The sequence below is a fragment of the Budorcas taxicolor genome, chromosome 13, assembly GCF_023091745.1.
Source record: "Budorcas taxicolor isolate Tak-1 chromosome 13, Takin1.1, whole genome shotgun sequence".
Lineage (NCBI taxonomy): Eukaryota > Metazoa > Chordata > Mammalia > Artiodactyla > Bovidae > Budorcas > Budorcas taxicolor.
Window position 1 is genome coordinate 21,444,273 of NC_068922.1, and position 12,333 is coordinate 21,456,605.

General features: G+C 35.7%; 1 protein-coding gene across 3 annotated transcripts in view; it reads left to right on the forward strand.

Moving 5' to 3' along the window:
• Positions 1–12,333, forward strand: part of PLXDC2 (plexin domain containing 2) — a 449,542-nt gene that overhangs the window by 386,422 nt on the left and 50,787 nt on the right. For all 3 annotated transcript variants that reach the window (XM_052650669.1, XM_052650668.1, XM_052650670.1), the window contains exons 11-12: positions 4,641–4,791; positions 6,220–6,258. In XM_052650669.1, the coding sequence (XP_052506629.1) occupies positions 4,641–4,791; positions 6,220–6,258 (190 nt within the window). The remainder of the gene's footprint in view (positions 1–4,640; positions 4,792–6,219; positions 6,259–12,333) is intronic.

Below are 12,333 nucleotides of genomic sequence, written 5' to 3' on the forward strand. Positions count from 1 at the left end.
TCATTTTTACTGAAGTTACATTGAACTATGAATTATACTGCATTTCCAAATTATGGCAATTTTAAATTTCATCTTTTCAGTATTGACTTCTTACCTAATTGAATTGCCAGACAGCACATTTTATATGACACTGATTCTTTAAAATTAGTTGGAGCTTTTAATGGAATAATCAATGAGTCATTTGTAACAAAGATCTACATGTGCTCGAGAAGGATGTGTGTTTTCTAATTGATTGGTTATCAAGTTGGATAAATTGGTTCTAGGTATTTTCACCATAAGCTTCTTTACCATAAACATTTTGGCCACAAACATTTTTGCCAAGTAAACGGCCATGAGGTCATAATTTTGCCACTAAAGATACAATAAGGAAAAATAAAAGAGGGACATTAGAAAGGATATAATGAAACATGAAAGTGAATAACAAAATTAAAATGATTTTATTGAGAAATACAAAGTATCTGAATACATTTAATGTGTGTGGAGACCCACGACAATACTTTGCAAGTAAGTGACTTTATTCTGTGGGTTGAACCTAAGCACTTGCCTTCCAAGTCTTTTGTGCATAGTATTACACATGTTTTTTGCTACTAATTTGTCTGCCTGTTCAACATCCCAGTGTTATTTTCAGCACAATTTCTTCCTTCTTCAAGAGAGGTATCAATTCCAAATGCTAGGATGCATGTTTGTACCTGAGCTTTCTATTGTGTCATAAAAGCCTCTGCACTGCTGTTTGTTCTTGGCATTTTGTCACATGCCTTCAATAGACATTACAAAGTTCTATGGGAAACGCAGATTCACCTCTGTGCCTTCAAGGTCCTTGGCCTCTTTCCTGCCACGTCTTGTGTTTCAGAAGAAGAAACCAACTTGGGCAAATGATCATCATCTGTCATGATTTCTGTACTGTGTATATCCAACCAAACAACCAGCCAGATATTTTATCTTTTACAGCAAAATTGCGTTACAGCCAATTAGTTATGTGGCAAGAGTATTTTCAGCAAAAATGCATGTGACAAAGATATTTACAGCAGAGAAGATTATGATAAAAATTCTGAGTATGTGATAAATTCAGTCAGACTCTCTCCATTCTCTTCATCTTTACCTTCTGGGCTCTTTGGAGGTAGGCTGGACCTGCTCATCACTTCCTTGCATAACCTCTCTTTTATATCATCTATTTTCTTATTTCTCTGTGCTGAATCCCAGGGGATTTTTTTCAGATCTGTTTGTCAGTTTATTAATTCTCTCTTCCTCTCGTTCAATCTGCTCTTTAACCTATCCATTGAGGTAGTAATTTCAACAATGGTATTTTTCATTTTTTAGTGTCAATCTTTATTCAATCTGCCATGTCATTTTTATAGCCTGTTTACTAGTATATTTTTAAATTTTCCTATTTATTTATTTAAATATTTCATGTATAATTTTTATATGTTTCACACTGGATGATCCCAATCTGGGATCGAGAAGTTTTTCGCTAGTCTGGTTATGTTGTTCTCTGTTTTTGCTGGGTCTTTGTCAGACGACTCTTTTTCTCTTTGTGTTTCCTTTTGTGTCCTTTAATTAGCAGTGCATTTGTTTGATCTTATTCCATGGGAATTTCTAGGATGTGGGTAGGTGATGTTTTCCACTAAAGAGGTTTTGATGATGGAAACCTGAGGGCTTCAGGGGGTGCCATCTGTTCCTGCATTACTATGGGGAGGAAAGGTTTGGATTAATCTCCCCCATCTACTGCTGGTACCAAGCTGATCTCCTTGGAGCATAATTAGTTTTTGGCATTTTTACCTTCAGCGCAAACCCTGCACTTTTATTTTACCTAATGTATATTGCTCCTGCTGTCTTTATAGCACACAGGTTTTGCTTTATTTTGTTTTGGTGGTAGAGACAAAAGAAAGGCCCCTTCAGAGATTTTTCTCTACTTCTTGAAAATCCTCATAATGCGTCAAAATTCTTGTTTTATCCAGAATCCACTTGTATTGTGGCAGGAGGACCATTCAGGAGCTGTAGTCTGCCTTTACTGCTATGAGCAAAACAAAGGTCAGGATTTTAGCTTAACCATTAGGGTGATTAAGGATACTGATATACAAATGTGTGTGTGTGTGTGTGTGTGTGTGTGTGTGTGTGTGTAAATAGAACCACAGGGGAAGAAAAATGTGTGACAAATTCCATCTTAGACTTACTGAGCTTGAGAAGTCTGTGACATCCACATTCATATAATTCAATAGATGAATACTTGGGCCTAAAATTCAAGAGAAAAATGTGGACTGGAGATAGACATTTATGCATAATTAACATAAAGATGTTAATCAAAGTCATAGGTATGGAGGAGATTATTAGTGACCATGACTATAGAGAAAAGACAGGTCAGGAAAGATTCATAAGAACTACCAACCCTTAAAACAAAGAAAGAAATGGAGAAGCAGTTGTTAGACATGTGTCAGAAAATTGATGAGTGTGTGTCACAGACTCTAAGGTTGGAAAATGGACAGACAGTGCCAAATGCTAATGAAATATTGAGTGTACATGGAAGGTGTGGTAAATAAGGAGATATTTAGAAACATCAGTATGAGAAGTTTCAGTTAAGTTGTGCTGAACAAAAACAAACTTGTGGGCATCTGCAAAGCCCAAGGCTGGTCCATCTGTCTTGAATTCCAACTGTGAATGGAAGGAAAAGCAGGATGATCCCAGGATGCATGTGGAGAAGAGGGAAGATGGAGGTTTTAAAATAAGCTGGGATGTGCTTGAGTATGGTTAAGTGCTGATGATAACAAGGCAAGAGGGAATTAAGATTAAATACTGAAGAGAAGGGAGGGTGTCAAATGAGCAGGTTCACAATCCCTGAGAAGGTAGCCTGGGGTAGGCCAGAGCAGACGCTGAAGGAACAGCTTTAACAGTGGACCTGTCCATCCCAACAGGAGGAAGAAGGACAGATCAGTACATCAAGTAGAGATGCTGATCTGTAAATAAATTTTTAAAAATTTTGCTAATGACTTACTTATCAAAGATATAAAAAGTGAGGCAAAGGGCAAAATTGGGAGACACATTATGGAATGGCAGTTCTAAGTAGAGTGGAGAGGGTTTGAAATTGATGCTGAGGGGAATGAGAGAGGAGGTCAGCAAAGCTGGGCAGTATTGCCAGGCAGCACAGGAGCCCTTGCTGGGGATGCTGGAGGTGAGTTTGTGGAGCTCCCAGTGGGAGGATGTGTGGTTGTTCTCCAGCTCGCGTGCTCTCTCTCTCTCTCTCTTTCTCTGTCTCTGAGCTTTGGCGCAGGCAAGGAAAGGCAGAGTGTTTACTGTATTTGGTACTGCTGATTTTCTAAGAAGGTGATGTTGAAAACAAAATACACACAAAAAAAACAGGGCTAGATGCTTAAAGATATTGAGCAGAGAGGTTGAACTAATGGGGAATAAACAAGACTAAGGGGAGAGCATCATTGTGCTTGGGTTTTCTACAGAATCACAGGATAAGAAGAATGTGAGTAGCTACGTTCAAGAACAGCTACATGAATAGACAGGAAAAAGGATAACTGAAGGTGTGATTTCAGAACTAAAGCATCCCCAGCTGCAGAGAAGGTCCAGGGTGTGGGGATGATAACTAAAGTGGAGTCAAGGAGGAGATCATGAGATTACTGAGGCAGAGAAGATGCAGGAACAAAAGTCTGCGGGATTGAATGGGCTGCCAGGATGTTGGAGAGAGTAAGCTGGATCATATCTAACTAATGACAAGGAAACCATATTGGATGTTCTTCCTGAACCAGCAATACAGTGCACTGGATGTTTCTAATGACAAGAGAACTTTAAAAAAGGTATTTATTTAAGAAAAATTTTCAGTTGTGGGATAAGTACCATCCATATGTATGTAGTTATCTTCTATTAATAGTCAAGGCCCACCAGAGGGATGAAGCACAAAGAGGTAGGGAGAAATACCAACTTCTAAACCATAAAAATTTGCATGTTGGAAATCGTTACTGATAAATGTCATATTGTTTATTCTTGAGGGCTATAAATGAAAACTACAATATGCACCTTGTCCTCGTATAGCTCTGCTAGGGAGAAAATATTCTAAGTGATTGCCTGAGTGCTGTTCAATCCTTTGTGTAGGTGGCTCTGAATATTTCATAAAGGAAGGCAAAATTTTAATCTTAAATATCCATTCAACCTGTGGGAACTTATTTTTGAAACAGTGAAGTAGTATAGAGCAGTTACATTTTTCAAATTTAGCATTAGCAATTTGATGTGAATGGAATACATTCTTTCTTCACACACTTAACCATATCTTAAACCTTCTCTTTATATACATTTTTCTTCTAGTCTGTTTCACATCATGTCTTTTAAAAATATACTGATATAAAGTTTAGGTTAAGATCAACAGTAATATGAAAAGTTAAATGCAGAAATGACGGAATCCAAATATCTAAACATGGAAATGCTTTCTAACATCCAATTTTAAATATATATATATATATAAAGTCAGTAAAATCTATAACTGTAGTCCTGTACAAAAAGTATTCCTCATCTTGATTTGAGAGGCCTCTGTGCTTTACAGCCCAGCTTCCTTTTATTTTTTTTGTTTCTTCTATTATTTTTCTTCTTGATACAATTTTAAAATGTAACTCCTCCTTTGTCTTCCCCTCTGTTTCTCTTATTAGTCAAAAGAGAAGATGTGTGACCCCACAGAGCCAGTGGAAAGTTCTACTCGAACCAGCACCACCATACGCGCAACAACCACACAGTTCAGGGTCTTGACGACCACCAGAAGAGCAGCCACCTCCCAGCTGCCCACCAGCCTGCCCACAGAAGGTGCCCTGGAGACACTTTTTCTCTGTTACTGAAGGAGGGAAAATTCACTGTTGACAAGTACAGGACAGGTTCTCTAGGGGAAAAATTTTTCTTCAGCAAACTGGATTTCTTAAGAATGTCTAAAAGGGAAAATACAAAATTATGTTGGAGTAAAACTATGTGCTTTTTTTTTTTAATGTATGGATGCCTTTTATTAAGATTTAGTCTTTAATGGTGATCTTGGCTACTAGAGCCCCTAGAAAAGAAAGAAAGAACTTCCTCTCATGTCCTTTCCTTCCTTCCTTTCTTGCTAAACTTTGTAATAACTGTGTTTAACATTTTAACCACAGGATAAGAAGGCAAAATGCATAGAAAATGTCCATTTATTTTGTATTCTGAATAATAGGTAATTCTACTAATACACAATTCTTATATTTGCCTGGATACAGTCAATAAAATATGCTGGTCTATAACCTTATAGAGAAGCACTGCGTATGACATAGAAATTGTACTAGAGAAGCATTTCCTTTGCCTGGAAAGGCAAAAATACTAGACAGCATGAATGCATGCACACAGCTCATTGGGGAAAGACGGTATATTAGCCCAAATCTGTTAGTCATTTATTCTGAATGGTGCCACTAGGGAGAGATGTGAGACCAGTTAGCCAAGAGTAAGCCTGAAGGGGAAAACATGGTCTTATTTATTTTCATAAGCCTTGCTTTAATTTGAATAGGATATTAAACTTGAATCTTTTGCTCTTAATTGAAATTTAATTGGATATTTAAAGTTAACTGGAATAAAGTGTTAAAATGAGGTGAAGAACAGCTGCTAAGTGCATTTTATTGCTTTTAAAACCAATATTATATTTTAATCCATCTTATTTGGGGTTGTTATATAGCCTGAGAAAAAATATTTCTGTAATTCAAATCCTCCCCTTTAGAATGAAATATACCATTAAAATTAAAAGCACATTCTACATTTTGTAGGACAAGATATTTTGTATATTATTTTGGTCATATTTATTAGCAATGAATAAGCATTTAACTTTTGAAGTTAAGTTTGTAAATACTGACAAATATTTACTGTTCCAATTAACTTGGAATTTCCTTGATCTTGGCTTTTAAAATAAATAAGAACTCTAGAGTCTAATTACAGTAAATCATTTTAGAAAATTAAAATAAATGTATTTTAAGTCAAAGTTATAACAGTGTACTTTTCTCATAGCTCTTAAGAGTCATATAAAACTTTACTAAAATTTTACAATCTTGATCTTACAAACTCAGGAAGTTTAGTTATGCATCCTATAAGGTAAGACTAACTCTCATTGACCTAGAAATTTACTCAGTAAAGTATCAAAATCCATTCCTGTTAAACAGTTAATGCATTAGTAGACAATTGATTTATGCACCTTAAAATTTTTTTTGTTGTAACTTTGACTTTCTCTTCCAGATGATACCAAGATAGCTCTACATCTAAAAGATAATGGAGGTAGGAACTGACATTTTTCTTTTATAAATATTTTTAAGATACTAATCTATTTCATTCATTTAAGCATGAGAAAGAACTTGTGGGCTTCTACATGTAGAGTGAGGTCATATTTTACTCCCTGATGGTATTTAACACAGGAAGAATTCAATGGTTGACTTGAAATGTCAAATTGTTTCAATAGCGGAGTGAAATTCTAATCTCAGTTCAGTTCAGTTCAGTCGCTCAGTAGTGTCTCGGTGTTTGCTTATAAAACTTCAGGACGTCACTGACCAATTGCAAAGTGAAAATTTATCCACGTTCCTTGCTGTTTCTTGTTGCTGTAGTCCTTGGTTTATTGGTTGCATATGTGGCTATCTACAGGTATTGGGTTCAACCTTGTTTTGTACTACAGTGACTATTCAACATCATTTATAATTAAAATTAAGAAAATAGAGCAATATGGAAATATACTTTTACTAGGCGTTTTTATCTTTTATGCAAAGAAGAAACTTGAGGAAGAATAGTTAATAAGCAGATAACTAGAGGTTTTCTAAGACAATTTAGGAAAGTATGCAATAGTACTTGAAAATTTGAGGAAGAAAGGCTTTACCAAAACAAGTCTGTAAAAGATATTGACCAAAATTTTTCAAATAGTTCTTTTCCTTTTAAATTATGTTAGGTCATATGTGCAACTCTATCATAGAATGCTGGATTTCATAAAAGAGATGTAACTGTATTAGTAACTGTTTATTCAGCTCAGGAAGGGGGTTTCCTCTTAGCATCTTTTATGTAAATGTGGGTTCATTGTATTATTGATCTCTACACAGTCTCACTTTTGCAGCCCCAGGTGATAACCTGAGTAAGTCAGTATCCAACATATATGGTGTTAGGTATATTTCTCTCTGTATTTGTAGAGAATAGTTTCTAAATTACTCAGTCTAAGTCAAGAAAAAATATTTCTGTTTTTTCTTAGGTTACTGTATATCTATATATTTAGGTCAATCCACTTAAAAGTTGCTTAGCCTCTTCATATATATCATTATCACATCAGTTTTCCATTGTCTTGCTTCTGTATCACAATGTTTTATTTCATTTATTTACTTACTGTTGTATTAATGCAATAAGCGGATAGCTTCACAAGTGGCCATTTGCTACATATACACTAGCTAGAAATGAAATCTTAGTGTTGAAAGGACTATAGCAATTCCCCCATTCAAAATTTCTCAGAGCAGGTTGTTAGTGAACCTAAGTCTTAATGTTGGGGTTACCTTCTTTGGATGGAGGGTGTTAAAAGGAGATAAACGGAATGGAGGAGGGGTCCCCAGAAGCTTCTGTTGTATTTGCTATATTTAATTATTAACACAGGTAGTAGTTATATGTGTTTGTTCTATTGTTCTAGATTCTCTCTTCTTTTTTCTTTAATATGACTAAAATATTCTATAATGCTGACGGAAAAAAACTAGAGAAGGAAATGCAACCCACTTCAGTATTCTTGCCTAGGAAATCTCATGGACAGAGGCACCTGGTGGGCTACAGTCCATGGGGTCACAAGAGTCAGACATGACTTAGCGACTAACCAACAACAATAGAAAAAAACAAAAAATTCCCGTTATCAAATAGCTATGAGATATTCTGGTTGAAAAAAAAATGTAAGAAATTTACTTTCTGGAAAACTGTTTAAAGCTTTTACCGTTCATTCATTCATTTACTTATTCCTGCCAAGTGCCTGCTAATTGCAAGGGATTGTATATGCTTGCAGCTATGGTAGTGAAAATGGTTTAGACAAGTTCCTGGCTTTCAGAAAGCATAGCTTCTAAAGAAACTTCAAGATGGTGATAAAGATTTAGCATCTGGCATTTCTCCACTATTTGGTCTTAAAATTTTTTTACAAATAGCTTTCACTGACTTAATGTTTTGAATACACTTTGGGAAATAGTTTTCTAGAATGTTACCAGTTATCCCAAGGAAAATCCTTAGTTTTGTTTAATGCAGCAAGGAATAGTAAAACTCTGAAGATTTTTTTAATGCAGTGCATTAAACCTATCTTATGACACTGAGAAATCAAGTTAAGTAAATTCCAAGATTGAAATGGAGGGCTTCTTTTCTTTTTCAATCATACTAGAAAAATTGACTATTGGATTTTCAGATTATATTAGATCACTGATATGCATCAGGTGGCACAATAGTATGGAATACACTTGCCAATGCAGAGAGACACCAGAGATGAGGGTTCAAGCCCTGGAGCAGGAAGATCCCCTGGAGTAAGAAATGGCAACCCACTCCAATATTCTTGCCTGGAAAATTCCAAGGACAGAGAAGCCCGGCAGGCTACAGTCCATGTGGTTGCAAAGAGTCAGACATGACTGAGCTACTCAGCACAAACATGAATCAGGTACACGTCAGACTTCCAAAATATCAGAATAAGACTTAATATGTCTACACGCTGGAACTCTTCATGGCTCGGTTTGCTAATGAAGCACGTTTCCTAAATGTGCAGTTAGAGCAGACCAACTTGACCAGTGCTAAGATAAATGTTCCTTTCAAAGAGTACTTGAGATTGCACATTCCTTTTTATAGCAACTTTATTAAGTTAGATGCTACCACTGCTTTTTATTTTATGGAATATGGAAATGTAGGAAGGATTGCCAATTTAAATCCAACTTCATTAGTTAATTAAACATGTTGAAAACAGAATTCAGAATCGTTCTTCTCCTCCAACTTAACATTTGTTTCTTTTTTTTTGAGATTGATTTAATAACGGAAAAGGATGCCTAATTTAAATGCTTTCTCACATTTAGTGAGAATTTTTTTTAAATGCAAGCTAAGACATTTGTATAAATTGCTGTATATTGCAGAGAAATTCGGCACATTTTCTTTTAATTTAATTGGCTATTCTTAAAACCATTTTAATTTAGAGATCTGTACTGTTCTAGAAGAGGGTGACATTTATCAAAGTACTCATGTGTTGCTATACCCTGCCCTTCACATACGTACATCACCTTCTTTAGATATTGGATTACCTTGCCTCTGAATCTTCCTGGAATATTTCTATGACTTAAAGTAGTTGATTTTCTCAGTGGTATCCACAGCTGACCTGATTATATATTCACTTTCCAGGAGATTTTCCTTCATCTTTGATATGAAAACATAAAATACTTCTGAGCAGCTGGACACCAGAGGCACACAACAGGGCTTCTCATTCACAGGACCCAGACTGAGTTCCAGTCTACAAAAATCACTCTTGATAAATCATCACTTGTGCACTGTGTTTCCTGCTACAATTAGATCAGGTCTAGGAAGAGCCTCTGCATATTTCCAGTTAAGTTGTTTGATTGGAGACGTTTTATTAGTCTTCGGCATTGAGTGAAAATCCTCAGTTCTCTAAATAAGTTGGAGAAAAGAAACTGAAAAAATATCTAGACAAAGAGAATGATTCCTAATGAATGCAGGTCCCATTAGTAAGTTAGCACTAATTGGCCATTATAAATGGCTGAATACAAAATCTCAGAGGAACCAATATACAGATAGTGTTTTGTCTCCAACTGAAATGTTCCTACTTGCATGTTTATGGTATTAAGTTGCAAGTAATATATATGTCTAATTAAGTAGCATTTCTGCTCCTTATCCCTGTGAAAGGCAGATAAGAAGGAGGAAGTAAGAGGAGGAGGAGAGGGAGGAGGAGGAGGGGGAGAATCAAAGAAAAAGAAGAGGAAAGGCACTTATCGTTTCCTACACTCCAAGCACTCTTCTAAGGGCTGTACATGTATTAACTCATTTAATTCACACAACATCCTTGTGACTGGTGCTGCCCATATTTCCATTTTTTAGCTGAGGAAATGGAGGTACAGAAAGGTGAGGTTACTTGGCTAGTACGTGGCAGAGCTGCCACGTGAGTCTATTTAGTCCTAATGTGGATTCCATGACCCTGGCAGCCTCACAGTGTGGCTGCTCCCGAGTAATGCAGCCCTCTTAGAAACTTCACATGGGAGGCACCAACCTAAGGAGTTTCGCTCACACCTCCAGAATTCTTTTTCCTCTTTGATAACAACTGATTATACGTATAAGTATTTAGAAATGAAATTTCCTTTTGCCGTGTAATTATGCCTTACTTTTCATTTTATCCTTTCTTTGAAAATCACAATGCATTGATCCCCCTGTGTAACTGAGTCCTTTCTGAAACACTGGCATGTGTTCTGCAGACTGCAGGGGTATGCTTTGTTTATGTTCAAAAACTAAGTTCTTTCAGCCTTCTAGGTTTCTTGAGAAATTCAAGTTTAATTCTCTATTAAGGGGTTCCTAGAATGTATTCTTTAAATAATATGCATTTCTGTGGATAATGGTTATAAGCATTTAAAACTACATCTCCCTTGGGTTTTCAAATTCTGGCAAAAGCTTGTTAGAAGAGTCACATTTTTCAGGAATTACCTAGCTGTATGTTTTTAGCTGGTGCAACTATTGACTGCCTTATTTGGCATTTAATTAGTTGCTTCCAAATGACACTCACCACTCGCCACCTAAATAGAAATGTAAATGCCTTCAAGATGCAAACTGGAAAAAATTATATTTAGGGCTGAAACAGGTCTGCGAGTTGAATCAATGGCAAAGTCTCTTAACTGAGAAGTGAAATCTTCAACCAGATTCAGCTCAATTTAGCAAACAGAGTTGTGCCATTCTGCTACAATGCAGATGTTAAAATTATATCAAGCTCTAAAATCCTATGACTGATTTTATTATTTAAAATTTGTTGACTGAGATTTGGTACTATGATAATAATACCAAAAGCTGCATTCTCTCTTGGTTCCTCTAAAGATTCTTCCTTCTGATAAAGTCACATTTCTTTTTAAAAAACATATTTGCATGTAAGTTCTTAATTACTAGTGATATTTAAAGTATGAGCACTCGAGACCACTGGTGTGTCACGCAGGTGGCACTGTGTTTGTCATTCTTCTCATTGGTAGGGAGTCTGCTAAACCTGGATTCTGAAAGGCTGTGTTCTTGAGTTGGAAGGTGGGGTCTTCATCAAAAGGATGCTGAAGTAACTACATTAAGCAGTTTGCAGAATGTGATCAAGTTAATTCTGGAGTACAGATCTGCAAAATGATTAATTTTAAAGAGTTAATACAGAAATATTACTTTGAATGAATTATGGAGTGGTCTGTCTAAATTCTGAATCTGTTGTGTTTAATCTCCTACTTCTGAACATATAAGGCTTTTATCCAAAGATAAAATGTTAGAACATTATTCTGACTTTCACTAGACTACTTCTAAGGTTATATTTTTATTACCTAGTGTGTAGTGACAGATCAAGTATCTAGTGTTTCATTTATCATTCAAATTATTTTTTGACTTTAATACATAAATCATCAAAGTCACCTATCTTTCACTTTTTTCTCCTACCTTCCCTTGCTATTTTTTTTTTCATCTTTTTCTTTAGCAGTGATCACAGTCTTGTAAGCAAAGGGAAACCGTTATTACCTTTTGACAGACTATTGAGTATCTATCACTTACTGTTTCTAAAACTGTAAAAATAACGGCATTTGGTTTTATCTTTTGCTCTGTTTGACTACTTTTCATGATAGCACTAACTGTATAAGAAAGTGTACAAGTGCCATAATAATGAACATTTGTTACACTTCAGAATATTATTTTGAATGTCCCCTATGGATTAAGAAATTCTCTTCTAAAATTTTGTTTAGAGTAGTATTTTTCAACTTTTCATGTACATAAGAATCATCTGGTTATTCTCATTTGATTATTCTAGCTCCTAAGAACTCCAGGGCTCAGACTGCTCTCCATAACACTTAAATCTGAGCCTCGGGATCTGGGATCCAGGCATCAATACTTTTTAAGCCCTCAGGCGATTCCCACATATAGTTCCATCAAGAACAGGTGGTCTGAGGCAATGCTTCGTAAATATTAAGAAGCATTGGAGTCATCAGGGAAAGACAGAATCTATGCAAATCTGAAATTCACTTAAGAAATACAAGCAAACTATAAATTTAGGCATCATCAGCACATAATGATAGTTGAAATTATCAGAGTGAATGAGATCACAGGAGAATAATGTAAAAATGAAATGGGCAAAAGACTAATGAG